Raw genomic sequence first — 19,139 nt, forward strand, 5'->3', positions numbered from 1 at the left:
AATTTTTAATTTTATCTTCTTTAATATTTAAGGTATTTAAAACTATAAATTTTACTGAGTCCAGAATTTGTTATGTTCTCTTAGGTATTGCTATGAAGTCTTCTTTCTTTTACTTTCCCAGAGTTTGAAATTCCCTCTTGGACTTCTTTTTCTCCAAGGATTATCAGGAGTAGATTTCTTAATTTCCAATCAGGTAAGAATGTCATTTAAAATATTGCACTACAGAAATTTCACTTGAAATCTTGAACCCCACCATATTATGAAAAAAAATAACTTCATAATTCTTTTCAAAAAATTTTTGAGATCAGGAAATTAATTTAACCTTATAATAGGTTATGTTTGTATGTTATCTCTTGACAGGTCCACATGATTGCTATAATGATCAACCAAATTGTTATATATACTTGAATCTGTTTTTATTTTTTTTTATTTTTTATTTTTTTTAAAAGATTTTATTTATTTATTTGAGAGAGCGAGAATGAGAGAGAAAGAGCACATGAGAGGGGGGAGGGTCAGAGGGAGAAGCAGACTCCCTGCTGAGCAGGGAGCCTGATGCGGGACTCGATCCCGGGACTCCGGGATCATGACCTGAGCCGAAGGCAGTCGCTTAACCAACTGAGCCACCCAGGCGCCCTACTTGAATCTGTTTTTAGATTTGTGGCATTTTTGACAGTACTCCATTACTGTAGGATCATCAACATTACCATAAATACCATTATCAAAGAGATATTTTTGAATTTTTAATAAGAGCTGGGACTTTACATATATAAACCATTTTAATTCTCATACTTCTATAAGGCAGATACTCTTATTACCCACATATTATAGTCAGGAAACTGAAAGAAAGAGAGAGAAAGTAATTTCCAGTGGCTACTCAGCAGTGTAGGCAGAACACTTCTAAAACACTGTCCTATTTTTTTAAATAGATTTTAACATCTGCTGATGTTGGTCTATTCTCACTATCCTCCTTTAAAATACTATTTACTACTTTTTCTTACTTAATTTTATCAGATAGATTTTGATGTCACATTAAATTGCATCACATTAATCTGAGGAAAATAATACCCTTATAAGATTTTTTCATGCAGAAATATGAATGTTTTCCATTTATTAAAAATTTCCCTTAATATCCTAAAGTTTTGGTTTAATTTATTTCCTTAGTTATATTATGTATTTTGACATTTTTTGCAAATGTCCAATATGTCATTTTGTGAATGTGAATCTTTTCTATTATATTTCCTTACTGGTTTTTGTTCATTTATCTGTAGACTATTGCTTATTTATTGTGTAACTAGCTAACTAACTCAATTTTTTAAGTACATTGTGTAGATTTGTTTTTTTTTTTCTACTCCAGCTGAATCTCTGGGGACTTACCAGATAAATAAGCATGTCATCTACAACTAATAATTAATTACTTCTTTTAAATATTAATATGTCTATATTTGCTAATTCGATATTTTAGTATTATTTTACTAGCAGAAGTTCCCAAGTAACAGTAAATAATATAAACAATAAGAGACATTGTTTTCTTGGTCCTAAATCTAGTCATATAATATTAATATTTCAGGGAAAATGTATATACCTGCTTGAATTGATTATTCTATTAATCTCTTGATTTTATAAATACTATTTTCAGAAGGAATATTTGGAGATGATCATGTCCGAGACACTGCATATGTAAGAATGTCCTTTTGTCTTCCTCTTGATGTGGGAAACAAGGCAAAAGAAATGTAACTTAATTAAATTAAAATCTCCTACGGCTTGCAGGCCACTGATAGATCCCTGATACATGCAGAGCGTGACCGTCCTCAAGGAACTCATGGCTGCCTTCATGCCTTTATGTTTAAAAGTAACTGTCTTGGCAGGAGCTGGCCTCTCAAGGTCCTGTAAGCCTGGCTTCCAGATTCCTTGGAGACTTATGCTATCCCTCACCCCCACTAATTAAAAAGTACACAAGCAGTCACTGCCCACAATCCCAGTACAGCTCTTTCTGCCCACAGCTCATGTCCCATGAATAGGGAAGGGGTTAAGTTATAGGCAGGAGATGTAGGAGGCCCCTGACTCCCCAGACTGGCCCTGAACTATTCCTGGCAGGTGGAGATGCTGAGACAGGGTAGAACAATAGATAAGAGGACAAATGAAGAAGGCACAAGAATCTCACGGCCACAACCTTCCCAGTCAGTTCTCAATAAAAGACCACCACTAAATGCCCTCAGTGGCAACCCATTCAAGACCCCTCTCACTCTAGAGGGCTTTTTCTTTCTTTCTGCTCTCACCTTCACTTTTAACTTCCAATTCACTTCACCCTTTTGTGTCCGTGAGACTCATTCTTTGACTCCATGAGATAAGAGTCCTGCCATCCTGCAACCCCTCTTACATAGGAAATCACTTGACTGAGCATAAAATTATTGAGTCACTATTTTCCCTCACATAACACCATTGACTGATCTTCCATACCCCAGTATTTAGTGCTATATATTTAGAAAATTCTTTTGCATGTTCACTCAGTTATAGACAAGCTAGGAGTCGCCTTCCTTCTCATGGGTCTGGATTGGACTGCTATATTTGGCTTTATATTCATGGGCTCCTTGCTACCCTGACAAGTTGCTCTTTCCTCCGGTTCTCCATAGGGGAAGAAAGATAGGAGTGCAAGCACTCAGCCTGTGATCTAAGATGAGCCACTAGCTGTGTCTGCTTCAGTTACTCCCGTCCAGAGAAGCAGAAGCCTGGACTGATGACAAACACATGCTGTAGTTGTAAACCTCAGGATCAGGCATGAGATGAAGGTGCTAGAATGCACACTTTGTGTATTTTCTTTTGTGCCTGTGCACACAATAAATTGGCTTTAAGAATGTGCCAGATCTTTAAACTCCATGGTGAACTAGAAAAAACTGAAATAGGTAGCTAAAAATGATTGACGTTAACTCAGGAACCACTTCACAATACATTCCTTCGTCATAAGTTTTGTTTGGTACACTCTGTCTTTTTTCATTCATATGGACTCAAGTTTTAGAAGAAAATCTCTCTCTGTCTCTGCATCTCTCATTCTCATTGATTCTTCTCAATCAGATATTAGTTTTTTCCTTTTGGGAATTCTATTATTTGCATTCTCCAGGCCCTTTATGCATCTTTCATTTTTTTAAAAAATTACATATTTCCATTCTTTATGGATAGTACTAGATTAGTTTCTCAAGATTTTATTCTAAGAAGCCAATTCTGTTTTCTCTAATAGTCCACTGTTTTTATTTTAGTTTTAAATATAAAGACAATTTTTTAAATTTTTCTTAAAGCTTTCTTGTTTTCTGATTATTCCATTTCATGACTTCAAGCTTTTTTTTTTTTTAAAGATTTTATTTATTTATTCATGAAAGACAGAGGCGGGGGGCAGAGGGAGAAGCAGGCTCCCAAGGAGCCGGGAGCCTGTCGCGGGACTTGATCCAAGGACCCTGGGATCATGACCTGAGCTGAAGGCAGACGCTTAACAATCTGAGCCACCCAGGCACCCATGACTTCAAGCTTTTGCATGAATTCAATATCCTCTGAAATTCCTTAGCTTGGAGGGGTTAGCAGGAGATGGGAGCCCTATTATTAACAAACACCACAAACCTGGGAAGCACTGTGGCTTAGTGACTAAGAACACAAGCTCAATAGCCAGATTGCCTGAGTTTGGATCCTAGCCCTGCCACTACCAGTTGAGTAATCTTCAGCAAATTTAGATTATCTCAGTTTCAGTTTCCTTGATTGTAATTTTAGGGTAATAACACTAATTACCTTGTAACACTGTATTAAATGAGTAACAACGGGTAATGCACTTAGGAGAGTTTGAAAATAGTTTGTGCTTAATACCTGTTAGCTAATAACTAGCTAATTATGATGGCTGTCATTAGCAAGTCAACCTCAGAACTCTCACCCTTTATCATAATGTGTCTGTGGTTCTGTATTAAAGAGTATTGGTGGTTTCCTCGGAGTGTCTCCTCTGTCCCTTATTTAGGTTGCTGTTTCACTTGGACATGGTAATCTGCAAACTGATCAGCTTTGCCCTCATTCCTGTTTGTTCCCAGCAGTACATCTATCTCTTGAAAATTTATTTACATTCCTGCGTATGAATTGAAAGATTCCATAACTTCAGGTTGTGATTTTGTTTGTTTTCAATGATAATTTAGATTAGGTTATGAAACAAAAATCATTCATTAAGATCATAATCATATAATGTCCTTTTGATTTTAGTGTATAATTGAGGGTGTGCGTGTGTATGTGTGTGTTTAAGGTGATGTTAGGGACAATATGAGTATATATACCCCTTAAATTGGAGGTTTTCATTATATTCTTACTACATTGTGTTTAGATTTGTTTCTAGCTAACTTTCCTGCTTGTATGAAGTAATTTTACTTTAGCTCAATAAAAGGTACTACCTCAGACTTGATCTTTTTTGTTTCCTTTGAGAAACCTACATGAAGTCTTCCTGCTGGGTTTAATAGAACAAAGAACAGCCACAACAAAATGACCTTCCTTTTCTCCTGTATTCTTTTGTCACATCAATGTTCTTTTGTGCTGTTCTATTTGTTGCTGTCTGAAGTGCATCTGGGTTGTGAGATAGGGGATTTTGATTGCAATTGGCATTGATTTTTGAAATTTATTCACTCACTTTATAACTTGTAGTGGCTGCCTCAAATGAAGTGCTTCAAAGTTGTTTTATTTGTTTGTTTGTTTGTTTGTTTTCAGTGTTAGGGATTTAAGCTGGTTTATCAATCTTCGTAATATTTAGTTTTATTGATTTAGTCATAACACCATTTGCTTTTAGAAAATAGTATCTTACATTAATATTCATGAGAAGCACTGTAGGTTTCAGTCATATACTATTTTAATAACTTGATGCCTACCTGTGTGTTTGTGCTTGTGTGTGTATATGAATACACACATACATACATATGCATGAAAGGAATACATGTAATGAAATAATAATGCAAGGATATGAAAAAAGATATTTTTGTATTTTTGTACTTAGCATGAAGATTATAAAACATAAATGAGGATTAGAGATTGCACACTGCTTCTACATGGTGCTACCAAATTAAGCATTAGGTTAAATTTATCATTAAAACAATCCAAATGAGATTTTCCCCCACCAAATTGAGCAAGTTTGATTGCAAAAAGGCAGTATTTATAAGATGTACTTGATCTTTAGTTTTTAGTTTAGTTTAGTAAATAGTTTAATTTAGTATTCAGTTTAGTCTAGTAAACATCAAATTATTTTCTATTGGTTCTATCATTTAAAATGGGAAAACTGTAGGACAAATACTATCTTATCTATGTATCCACCAGTGACAGTTTTAATATAACCAATTTCATCTACACACATTGAAGCCTCCAATATCATTTGATATCATATGAACCATGAAAACTGTCATAAGAAACAACTTTCATGTAATATGAAAAAAAACACTTTGACTTATTCCTCCTTTATGTATATACTATAATATTCTTTATAGATAAAGAGATTTGAAAATTCTATTCTACTCTGTTAGTCATATCACCCCTACATCACCATGTTTACCTCTGGTTTCAACATTTTAAAAGGGGAATGTTCAGGGAGAAAGACTCATGGATAACATAATGATTCTGATTTATAAGACAGGCTTCTGCTTTGATATAATAAAACCACCACACCATCCCAATGGTGGATGATGCTCAGCTTCCTATTTATTTTGGTAAGTAAACATGTATCCATTTCTTCCATAATATAAGTAAAATTGCTTCAAAGTGACTCAAATAGAAATGAGACTGATTCACAACCCTGATTTAAATATACTTAAAAATTGAAAGTGCATCCATTCTAAGAATTTGATTGTCAATAACATTATAAGATTTGTAAAAATATTAGTGTCCTGGCATCTGGATTGATTCTCAGTTTGTGGTCCACATATAAACCACTGATGGTTAATATGATATCAACAATAAGCAGTTTATTCCCTTGTACTCCATAACATTTTTCTCTCTGAAATGTAACTTTATGTAGCAATTCACATTGTCACTCTCCACCTCATGCAAAATATTGGGATGAAAATTTCAGAGTCTTTTTCTTTTAAAAAAGGAATGTGACACAAGTGTTTTAGTAAATGAATTAGCATTTAACTGGTAGGACTATTTCAAGTTATACCTGTATAAAAATGACATAGTATAACCTCGAAGTCTTTCTGAGAAGGTATTTAAAATGATTATTTGCCATAAATTGGCACCTAGTGCTCAGAAAACATCTGAGAAGTTGAGAAAACAAAGATCTAAAATAATTTTAAGCTCAAGGTAATTATTATTATTTTACTATTATTATTATTTTATGGTGATTGAGATGACTATATCACAACGGATGGAAAATCTAGAATCTGTAAGAATTGGGATTAAAAATGATAGTACAGTGTTTTTCAACTGTATACTCTGAGACATCAATAGGTGTTTTAGGAAGTAAAAAATTTTCTTCTGAAAAATCCATATTTAAACAAATCTGTTTCAGGGCGCCTGGGTGGCTCAGTCGGCTGAGTGCCCAACTCTTGGTTTCACCTCAGGTCAGGATTTCAGGGTCCTGAGATCGAGCCCCACGATAGGCTCCACATTCAACATGGAGTCAGTTTGTCCCTCTCCCTCTCCCTCCACTCCTCCCCAGGCTCGCTCACTCTCAAATAAATAAATAAAATCTTTAAAAAAACTATTTTAATTGTAGGTCATTTTAGAATATTTGACATGCCTATAGATATTGTAGATTTTCAAGTAGAATTTATAGTAATTACAGTTTCCAAATGTGCTTACCTGTGGCTTCTTTTTAAAAAGTATGTGTTTATGTATTTATTTTAGAAAAAAAATTAATGTCTCACAAGATGCAAGTTATTTAGTGAAACACATGAAGGATTATCATCAACTCCTTAATGGAGAGAAAATGAGGACTGATAGCAAAGCCCTTCAACCACTCTCTGTGGCACAGACCTGTGGCTAGTGTCAAATAAGCAGCTGACTCCGATTGTTTAAACAAAGTGGTACTACTCCAAATAGAGCTGGCAAAGGGACTTCTTAATCTTGGATATTATAGATCTTATAACTTTATTTCCAAGATTTTCCTGATAGGACTTTTTCTTTCAAACAAGTTAGGGTTAAGTGTTAAAAATTCTTTCTCAATATAGCTGTCTACATTGTTACTCTTCAAAAATCTGACTATTTTAGCAACTCCATTGAGTTACCACAGGGGAAAAACGTGTTGGGAATGACATTCTTAATCTTTCTTAAAAAGTGTTGTAATGTCCAGAAAATAGACTAGGAGGTACCGAAATGACATTTGGAAGGTGAAGAGCATGAAAAACAAAGAGGAATAAATCGCTCTTATTTGGAATATATGTTATACTCAAGACTATTTCCTTTGTTTCTTGGCTTCCTTTTCCTCAGATGAGAGAATAAACTAATTTAAAGTAAAAAAAAAAAAAAGACACTAGTATAAGATTTTTACTTAATGTAGTGAGCTGCTGACCTGTTGTTTTGCACTATTCTCACACATGTACTAATGCACACATACACTTAAATCCACAGAATTTCCAAGAGGAGCAAAGACCCTTGATTTTTGTGAGTATTTTCAAAAGCAGCTATCTAAAGGCTTGAATTTGGACCTCATTACAAAAGTTGTGGGTTGTAGACAGCATACTCTCAACAAAATGTCAAGGTCACAAGATCTTTGATTGTTCCACATAATGTTTTATACATGAGAGAAAGACAAAAAAGAGCAAGCGCAGCACTATAATCTTACAGATTTTCATTTTAATATTTTTTAAAACTCAACCTAAAATGGTTCAAGTGAGGTACTGTGATGGCTAGCAAGTAACTGATTTAAAAAGCACAAATAATTTTTATATCTAAATATGACTTCATTTTAAAATGGTTATTTTCAGCTAACATTATCCAAATCTAATAAATTGAAAGATCATGAGCTGAAGGTCAAAGTAGGAATGTTAGTGAAAAGATAGGGGCATTTTAGAGCCATGAGATCTGAAGTATAAGCTACACCAAAAATTAGGTAAAAGGAAGTGGCCTGACTTGCAAGGACGTGGGTGGAGCTAGATTGTAATATGCTAAGCAAAATAAGTCAGTCAGAGAAAGACAAATACCATATGATTTCACTCATGTGGAATTTAAGAAACAAAACAGATGAACATAGGGGAAGGGGGAAAAAGAAAGAGAGGGAGGCAAAACATAAGACACTCAATTATAGAGAACAAACTTAGGGTTGCTGGAGGGGAGGTGGGTGGGGGATGGGCTAAATGGGTGATAGACATTAAGGAGGGATTTCTTGCAATGAGCAATGGGTGTTACATGTAAGGGATGAATCACTAGATTCTACACCTGAAACTAGTATTACACTGTATATTAACTAACTGGACTTTAAATAAAAACTTGAAACAATTTAAAAAAAGTCAGTGGCATGAGAGAAAAGACAAATTTGCCACATTTGAAATTTGTGTAGAAGTGACCCCACACCAAGAAGAAGGTGGGGCACACTTACTCTCTCTCTCTCCTTTTTTTTTTCCTTTTTCTTTCCTCTTTGAAAACATATCCCTGGATTCCCTGAATCAGAATCCAGGCTACTCTGGGGTGCCTGTGTGGCTCAGTCGTTAACCGTCTGCCTTTCGCTCAGGTCATGATGATTGAGTCCCGCATGGAGCGTGCTGCTCTGCGGCAAGCCTGCTTCTCCCTCTCCCACTCCCCCTGCTTGTGTTCCCCCTCTTGCTGTGTCTTTCTCTGTCAAATAAATAAATAAAATCTTTAAAAAAAAAAAAGAATCCAGGCTACTATGTGTTATTCTATGCAAGTAACAAAGAATGTGTTTCTTATTACGTTTATGTTATTATCTTTATGACAAATTTTGTTTTGACTATGAAACACATGAAAGCACATTTTGAAGAAAACTCATTATGTATTAGAAACATACACAAAAGAAATCGTGTTTTCTGTTTTGGAAAGTTAAATAATAATTATTTAAGCCCTTCCCGTGTGCTGAGTACTTTATAATTGTTATTTATATCTTTGACATTTCTCAATCACATGCTGAAGATATCTAAATATTAAACTCCTTAAATATACTGCTTCATTAGTCCTTAGCATGTGCCTGGAAGTCATCATGGAGTGGCTGAAACACAAAAAATAATACAAAAATTCTTTTGTAACATAGAAATGTAAGGAAAATTAATATCCTGCCTTTTCCCTACAGCTTCATATAAAATTGTTCTCAACAAAAGTCCCTTGTCTTAATCATATAAATGCCATTTTTAATTAAATCACAGATTCCGCAATATTAAAGGACTTGGAGGCCACTCAGTAAAGTCCTTTTATTATTAGGATGCAAGTTTGGCTGCAGTAACATAATCCAGATAATATTGGTTCAGAAAAAATGCAATTTTATTCCTCTCTCAATAATAGTACAAATATAAACAGTTCAGGACTGATTTGGTAGCTTCAGAAAGATTGGGTTTTGCTTTCCTTAACAAGTTTCTTCATGTCATCACTTTTAGTTCCAAGCCATCACATTTTCATTTTAGCCATGGGGAAGAAGAGAAAGTAGATGGCATGCATTCCTCTACTTTTAAGGCTCCAATTCAGAAGTTTCGTGTATTCTTTCCACTTCTGTCTGTTTGACTAGAATTATCCACCCTGGTTCAAGAAAACCCAGGAGGTGTGGTGTAGCATGAGTTCCGCCAAAACCAGGGGTTGTTAGTGAGGAAAGAGAAGTAAAGGAAGAAGACAAATAATTATAGCCCACTGGTTTGTCTGGGGTCTAGGAGGTCCTTACGAGGAGTTGAAATTGATCTAGGGCAGTATTACTGGAGTGGTCCACATAGCTCTCGGTGTGGGTGCATGGGCAGCGAGAAAGTGGAGGCAACAGCCTATCAGGGGATACACAAGGTGAAAACTAGTTCATAGAAATTGTGAGACATTATTTTCTTTTTCACTGAGTTGACATTTGCATTGATGCCAAAAGCAATGGTGGGTAAACTATTGCTGGAGACTTAGCATGAAGCAAAGCCGTGGAACTAAACGGCTGTACTAGTATGCATACATTATTTTCTGCCACATACTTGTAGAACAAAAAGAAAGCACGTTTCAGTTAAAAATGTTCTTGGTGAAGCAGTATAAAAAAGTTATTGTGTCTCAATTTTCAGTACAAATCCATACGTCAGAACAAAATGGGAATATGAATAAAGTGCTTGTGTTACACACTGAACTATAATGGTTGCCTTGAGGCAAAACGCCTGTGCAATTGTTTCAGTTGCAAGCTGGGGTAAACACTTTTTTCATGGCAAACCATTTTTACTTGAAAGAATAATTGACAAACTAGTTTATCCAGACTTGACTACTTGGCAGGTCTGTTGTCAAAACTGAAAGAAACAAACCTGTCACTTCTAGACACACCACTGACATATTTAATATCAATGTTAAAAGTATAGTTTTCAAGTGAAAATTAGATATTTGGAAAACTTGTACTGAAACATTGAGAGTAACAGCTTCCCAATAAACAAAGACTTTTCTCATGAACCCAATGATGATATTAAGGAATGACTTTTTTTTTTGTTATTTTATAATGATATGTTATCAACATTTGGAAGATCTTCAAAACTAAGTGCAACAATATTTTCCAAATGACTGGCACATGATTTCATATGCATGGTTAAAGATCCATTTTAAAAGTTCAGGATAGACAAAATAAAGTAAGAGATGTGAAAATGCTAATGACAAGGTTTTAGATTCCAAATTACATATAACTTTTTAAAATCTACCACTTGTTGAATTTTTGGTACAGTATAAAGAGTAATATCCACAATTATCTAAAAAGGCTATTACAATACTCTCTTCTCCAATAAATCTGTGTGAGATTATAAAATTACAATTTGCAACCAGTTGCATAGAGACACAGCCATGAGAATTCAGTTATCTTCTCTTAAGCCAAATATTAAATAATTCTGCAGAAATCACTCAAATTTAAATATTATATATATTAACATGCAGTGATCATACTTATTGTTCTTTCTAATTGTATTGATAAATACATATTTTAAAATTTCTGTTTCAATTTTTACTATAGGAAATATGTGTGAATATATGTATATGCACATACATTTATACATGGATTTCTATCTCTCATACACAAAACCTCTGAATTTCTCCATAATTTTTAAGAGTATAAAGGGGTCCTGAGACCAAATAGTTTGACATCTACTAGTCAAAGTCATTATAGAAGATTTCAGCTACAGGATTTGCCACTAAGATAACAGAAAAGCTACACTTAAGGCATATAAAGCAGCAAAATGTTTTATGTACAGGTCACCTGAAATCATACCTGGTACTCAGAAGTAGGAACACTTTGTCACTCAATTTTGCTTTTCTTCTCTTGAGGACCAAGGGGGAATGGTGATAGGATAAAAAATGTAAATAAAAGTGAAAATTGCCCTAGGAAAGTTATAAAGACTTTTAATTCTGTATCTCCCCCCATTTTAAGCATTGTTAACTTGGGAAGGGTGTTGTCTGAACCAGTACATTGGTATATGGAGAATAATGTAATTGAAATAATGAATTTGGATAAAATGTATCCTTGCATCATTGTTGCTTTATTTCTCCAAAGACCAATGCAAAGATGGCAAGGGCCTGGGATGTTTCTTTTATGTACTAGCCATGGATTTTGATCTCAGGAAGCAGTGTGTAACTAAATTTGTTATTTTCTAATTTTTGTAATGATATATCTGACTGTCACAATTTTGTAGTCCAAAATCAACTACAAGCAGTTGGCCAACTTAAGGATTTACATTACAGATCCATTCCTTAAATATTACAGAACTCATTGATTCTTTGATACCAACTAATTCTTTCAATTCCGTACCACCATTACCAATGCCTAGTTTAAAATCATGGTTTTCATTACATATTTGAAGTCACCAAGACAACACTTGAAAATATACATTTACAAAAACTTAGTTAAAATTGATTATTGAATATGATAACAAAATCGGAAAAAAATCAGAACCAGAAAAAAAGTAAATGGTTATGAAATAGATTTTAAGGTAAATATCCTGTAAAACAATGTAGAGAAAAGAGTTGTTTGATTAAACAACATTTTAAAACAGAATTTTGTTCATCTACTATAAAGTAATTAAATCTTAATTTTTAGTAAATATAGGCTTTTAGGAATAAGTGTTCAAACTGTTGTGCATATAGCACAACTAAAAGGAAACTATGAATCAGGTTATCAGCTGGGGAGTGGGAGATGAGGGTAGAGTAGTGCATGGCTGGAATTTGAGCTAAAATGGCCACAAACATGGCAGAAAGTAAGTGGGAGGAGTCTTGAGTTCTCAACTCCATATTTCCCAAACAAGAGAGAGGATTTTCTTAACTCATTGTAGAGTGTGACTCTTCAAAATTGAAATAAAGGTCATTAAAATGACCTAGATGAACTACTCTTCCACCCCAGCCTTTCCTTTTTTTAGTCAGTGTAAAGAACTTATTATCTTAGAAAAATGCTGGTTATGTATAAATGCCTTTTCTCAGCATTTTTAATCTATGCTGTCTACAAATAAATACTGTAACGTCATATAAGCATTATTTTATCTAACCAAAGTTTGTCTCTCTTCATTATTAAAGAAACAATACGATTAAATATTTGCCAAGATTATATATTTTAATACAAGATAAGGATTGTAATCCCTGAATGCTTTTATTGAATGCATGAAAATTACTTATAAAAATTTCCTGTAATGACATAAAATTATTTTCATTTCTATAATTCTACTGTTTATAAATTAGGAAGTTGCAATTTATTTTCACATAAGTCCATTTGGTTCCTGTGCCATGTCAAATGCGATTTATCCTCAATGTTTAATAGCTATATTTACCTTATATTGTTGCTTTTAATGTTATGTATTTATTAGTTTCTTTATTAGTTTTTGTAATGCCTCATTAAGACTTAGCAACAACTTATACTTTTTCATTACCCCCATTCCTGGGCCAATATTCTCTCCAAATGCCTTTCTCAACCATGTGCAATAGTAGTACATTGGAATATTATCTACATACTGTAATAATACATGGGTTTTGACAAAATTAACTATCAAAACAAACAGAAAAGCAAACATATTTATAGTATTAGACTTTGAAAGTACTTCTCTAACTCAAATAAGCTTTATGGCAGGTAGAAGATATTTATTAACACAGGCAAATCACATTTTTATACTTCATTTTTACTGCTTTCAGGACATAGTCAAAATGGATCCAGGTTTTTATTAGATTTTATATTTGTTAAAAAGTTCCCCTATTATTATAAGTGAAGGAAACTGATTTGAATTATTTGAGGTACAAGAGAAAATTATTGGAAGGATAAATCAGATATCTCATATATTTGAAAGTATGAAAAAACTTAAAAAAAAGAAAAAATCTGTTACATGTAATCCTCTAATGCATTAAAAAAGAAAGTTGGTCGAAGGTGGGGGGGGCACCATTTTGTAGTAGATTAGTGAGAAGTTGTAAATTGATTTTCTAAGAGCACCAAATCACTTTGCATAACAAAAATATAGAAAGAGTTCAGTAAGGAGGGGTTATACTGAAGAAATGAGGGTCAATAAAGAGGAAGGGTTAAAAAAGTGTCTGGATATTCAGCAAAAGAGAAAGGGAAGTAAGAAAATAGTCTGAAAAGAGATGAAAAGAAACTGAAGGGAAAAACAAATATGATTTAAAGGATTTTTAAACATTATTCCTGCATGTCAGATATAAATACCATTCTCATTCTCACTTTGAAAATATTAAAATTTCTATTTTTCTTGCCTATGTTACAGAGTTGTAAATACTTGGTGACACATATGGGACAGAAATAGTCACATTTCAGTTAGAAATTAAAAAAAGCTGGATAACAAAGCCTCAGAGAAAGAAATGCACTGGATCTTATAGCAGCGCTTAGAGGGAAATTTATAGCTGTGAAAGCCTATATTAAAGAAGATGTAAGTATTCAAATCAATAACCCAACCCTTCTCTCTACAAAACTAGAAAATCTTGATAAGCACAAAGCAAACAGAGGAAGGAAATACTAATGATTACAGTGGAAAAGTCATTAAGGAAGAGAAAAATAGTGAAGAATATTAAGAAAACTAAAAGTTAGTTCCTTGAATAGATGACAAAAATTGACAAACTTTTAGACTGAAGAGAGAGTGAGATTGAGAGTGAGAGAAAAGATACACAAAGACAGTTAAAAAACATCTCAGAATGGAAGGGTATATTTGTATATCATAGAGATGATAAGAGACTGGCATCCAATACAGAATTACACTTAAACTCAAAAATGTTGACTCACTTTATGAAATAATCCAAATTTGTATTTGGATATCAATTTGAAATGGCATTTGAATTAAAATCATTTTGATCTGCAGGGTTTTAGACTACTCTTATAGGTGTTATATTAGTTAAAATATATTTACACAGATACATAATATAAATATATATTTTATATATTTATGTATATATTTGTATATGATGTATATATATTTATATATTTGCATGCATATTATACATAAGCCACTGAGTGGCTAATAAACATACATATATAGTTATATGTATCCATATATATTATATATTATATATAATATATGTAATGTAGATATTATATGTATATATATATACACACACACACATATATACTACAGAAATTTTTAGTAAAATATTCAATATTACTCCATGAACACTCAGGATTCAGGATTCAATCTGGTTGTATAAGGTCTCCATATGATGAAAACTAAAGTTAAAATATACTGTATTTAGCATAACATGTATTTATAATATAAAATATTTCAATGATATATGGATTAAATTCTTTTAAAACACTCAATAACACTTTTAAAGATAGAGTACACGTTAGAACATATGTCAGCAAATTTTTATTCTGTAAGGAACCAGATAACAAATATTGTAGGGTTTCAGGACCATGTAACTATGTGGCAACTATCTAGTTCTGCCATTATAGTGTGAAAGTAGCCAGAGACAATATGTAAACATATGAGTGTGCTTCTTTATATGGATATTAAAATGTTAGTTCCATACAATTTTCATCAACCAAAAAATGCCATTCACTTTTGATTTTTTCAACAATTTGAAATGTATAAAACAGTTTTTCCTTGGGGGCTGATAAAAAAGAGTTGGAGGATCAGTTACAGCCCATGTGCCAATTTGTTAAACCCCACTGTTGAGCATATACAGGAAGTGCATGACATAGTTCTCAGATAAGAATAACATAGACCTAAACTTATTCTTCCCTGTGACATTAGAGAAGGGATTTTATCATATCTCACCTTCTACTATTAATGAAGAAGAGATAACTTCATAAAAATATTTTAATCAGTTCTTAGTGGTGTGCTGCTGCCTGCATATATTGGCTCAGAAGAGCCAATTATGCATATCACAAGAACTGTCAAATGCTATAAATTAGGGGTTTCCCCCGCCTGGAAAGTTGGTTGTTAAACTTTTACCAACACACCTTAAATGTAATATATCGAGGTATCCTTGGCCATTTTGTGAATAATATATAACAGCACAAAATAGTGTAGTTGAATTATTTTGTAGGGATTATGTATGAATATTTTTTAATAATTGCTATAATTATTGTCCTTTAATGAAATGAATATGTCATTGTTCCTTACCTCAAAAGTTTTAGAGTAGTAGCAAAAGGTCACTACCTTTAAGAAGCCAGATTACCACAGGCTTCCCAATTTATTCAAGTAAGAAATGAAGATTTTAATTTCACATGAATTCATGAAAGCAACGATGGTGACAGTGTAAACTTGGTGAGATTAACCTGAGTATCCTACTTTATCTCAAGGATGAATTACACTATGCATTACAAAGAAAAACTTCAACCTACATGTCATTATAGAGAAAGTGTCAAGAAATCATCTTACTAGTTGAGGTTCATTTTGCAGGTCTCATTTTGTTTCTTTTTGCTTATTGTTCCACATTTTAGAGTAAAAGACCAATACTAAGGGTATATTTGTATATCACAGAGATGATAAGAGACTGGCATCCCAATATAGAACTACACTTAAACTCAATAATAAAAATTAAAGACAGTTTAAAAATGGGGAAGGATTTAAATAAAATTTTCCAAAAGAGATACACAATGGACAATAAACACATAAAAGATGTTCAGCATCATTAGTCATTGGGGAAATGTAATTTAAAACCACAAAAATGTACTACTTCACATCTACTAGGATGACTATTATCAAAAAGACAGATAGTAACAAGTATTAGTGAGGATGTGGAATGTTTGGAGCTGTCACTCATGGCTGGTGGAAATATAAAATGGTGCAGCCACCTTTGAAAACATTTTGGCATTACCTCAAAATGTTAAATATAAAGTTATCTTATGACTTATCAATTTTACTCTCAGGTATATACCCAAGAAAACTAAACATCAATGTCCACTTAAAAATGTACATGAATGTTCATAGCAACATTATTCTTACTAGCCCAAAAGTGGAAACAACCCAAATGTCCTACAAATAATTAATTGATAACCCAAATGTAATGTACCCATACTGCTGATAGGTGCTACAATATGGATAAACTTGAAAGGACTACACTAAGTAAAAGAAGCCAGTCACAAAAGACCATATACTATATGATTCCATTTATATGAAATGTCAAACATAGGCAAATTATTGGGACAAATAGTAGATTAGACAAATTTCTAGAGGCAAATATCTTCGAGCTGGGTGTGCAAGTATGGGGAGGGACTACTAATTGGTGCCGGGTTGCTTTTTGGGACAACAAAAATGTTCTCAAGAGCTGGTATTTGCATAAATTTTGAGTATCCTAAAAACCACTGAATTATAAAAACAATGCCAATGATCTATTTTGAAATTGAACTTTTAAAAAATGTATGGACTTCCACATTTTTTTCAGTGAAAAAAATCTATAATTATAGATTTCTCCTCATAATGAAGCATCAAGTCAAAATTCAAGCATAATACAGACGCAGTTTTGTTTCCTGATGTTTTCCTATTTTTCTTAGCTTTTTATTTTGCTATTTTTTAAAAATATCTGACTTCAAATAAATAAATACAACTTCTCATAGCACTGATTGCAAAATCCAAAAACTATGCTTCACAAAATTAGCTCAGACACAAATATTTTAATAGTCTGTCATTATTCATATAAATGATTACAAGTTTTTCCAGCAATTGTCAGATTCATGTAGAATGAGGTTTATTCATGTTTATTCATGTTATTATGAACACTGCTCAAAGAAAATGAACTTTAAATTCTTTTATTTGAAAATTACATATTGAGAAATTTCACTTTGTGGTCCTGCTTACTTCTATGCTTACAATATAGCTGTAGGGTTTGTGTTTTTCTGTTCACTGTAATACAATTATTAGTTAACTACCACACAAAAGAGAATGATTTCCTGATTCTGATAATAAAAGAAAATGAAAAACAAGGAAGTGTCAGCATATGGGTTCTCCATTGGATTATTGCTTTGGAAATAAAATTTATTATTCTGAGACTTAAGAGAAATGTTGTTTTCAAGTTATCTTTAATGATATAAATTATAACAGCATGCTATGTATAATTACCACATCTGCATTCAGAAAATAAATAGAGCTCACCGTCAAAACAATGTCCTCAGTTGTCTATATTGCCACAAATGTCTTACCTTTGTCTTGGCAAGCTGATGAGGGGTTGTTTATGACATCTCTTGCTAAGGCTAAAGAGCTTGTGTACAATTTTCTGCGCCTTTAAGAATAGTTGCTTCATGCTGTTCTCCAGTTGTTCATAGCGGCGCTGAAAATTAGAATCCATTGTCCACAAATGCATTATGGTAGAGGTGTTGAGGAAATAATTCATGGGTAGCCTTTTCATAAAGAACTTGAATTCATCTGGAAAAATGTTAAAATTAAATACTTTAATAAAACAATTATTTTTCCCTTTTCCCCAAACACATTTAATACGTTAATATAAAAACGAATGCTATTATTTTGTGTGTAGCAGATTAATAGCAAATTCTGATTTTTTTCATGCTTTAGAATTTTCTTTTTTGTTCCCCTCAAAATAGAACTTTCATGGTAGAAGATAATTAAAATAACTTATACTAAAACAAATAGTTTAGCCAGAAAGTTTAAGCTGAATTTAATTTTTCCATGTTCTCCTTTTGATGGTATTTGAATGAACTTTCTCCCACAAGTAGTCGTCATTAATCTAGCTTTCATTTTTGGCATTAGTATTAAGAATCCTTTCTAAGTGTTTCATATTAAAGAAATATTTTCATTAACTCAGTATAGAAAATATATATATATATATTCATTAGTAAATGATTATATTAATGTTCAAAGAAAAAGTGAAAGCTTTTAAAATAGAAAATTACAATATTCAACTATGCCTTCTAGTTATTCCCTTTAACCATATTCTAAGTTGTCAAGACAAAGCAGTTTAAAACAAAGTGTATACCAAAAAGAAAAAATTAAAAAGAATTTAAAGCTCTAATTCTGGCTTTTGTTTTTGTGCTGATAATTATTATATCTGAAATTGTTTTCTTTTCAAATGTCTGATTAACCAACAAAGAAACAAAAGTTGATGCTACACTAAAACAAGCAATTATATAAAGGTCTATTAATTATCTAGACACAAAAGGTAGCTGAGACAATAACCAAAAGATGGAAACATCCCAACTATTCATCCATACATGAATATATATGCTAATTATGGTGTACATATATATATATATATATATAAATATTATTGACCCATAAAAATAAAATGAAGTTCTGATACATGTCGCAGCATGAATAAACCTTGAAAATATGTAAATAAAATAAACCAGACCAAAAAAAAAGACAAATATTGTATGATTCCACTTACATGAAATATCTAAAGTAATCAAGTTCATTGGGATAAAAAATACATTAGAATTTACCAGGGGGTGAGGAAAGAGTGAATGGAACACTATTGCATAATAGCAGCAGAATTTCTGTTTATGGTGATGCAAACTTTTTGGAAAAAAGATAGTGGTGATGGTTGTACAACATTGTTAATGTAATTAATGTCACTGAACTATATAGATAAAATGGCAAATTTTATGT

At 32.6% G+C, this 19,139-nt stretch overlaps 1 protein-coding gene across 3 annotated transcripts in view; it reads right to left on the reverse strand.

Moving 5' to 3' along the window:
• The window catches only part of BRINP3 (BMP/retinoic acid inducible neural specific 3), a 400,507-nt gene that overhangs the window by 53,763 nt on the left and 327,605 nt on the right, over positions 1–19,139 (reverse strand). For all 3 annotated transcript variants that reach the window (XM_027613990.2, XM_027613991.2, XM_027613989.2), the window contains exon 7: positions 17,717–17,939. In XM_027613990.2, the coding sequence (XP_027469791.1) occupies positions 17,717–17,939 (223 nt within the window). The remainder of the gene's footprint in view (positions 1–17,716; positions 17,940–19,139) is intronic.

This window comes from Zalophus californianus, chromosome 10 (genome assembly GCF_009762305.2).
Source record: "Zalophus californianus isolate mZalCal1 chromosome 10, mZalCal1.pri.v2, whole genome shotgun sequence".
Lineage (NCBI taxonomy): Eukaryota > Metazoa > Chordata > Mammalia > Carnivora > Otariidae > Zalophus > Zalophus californianus.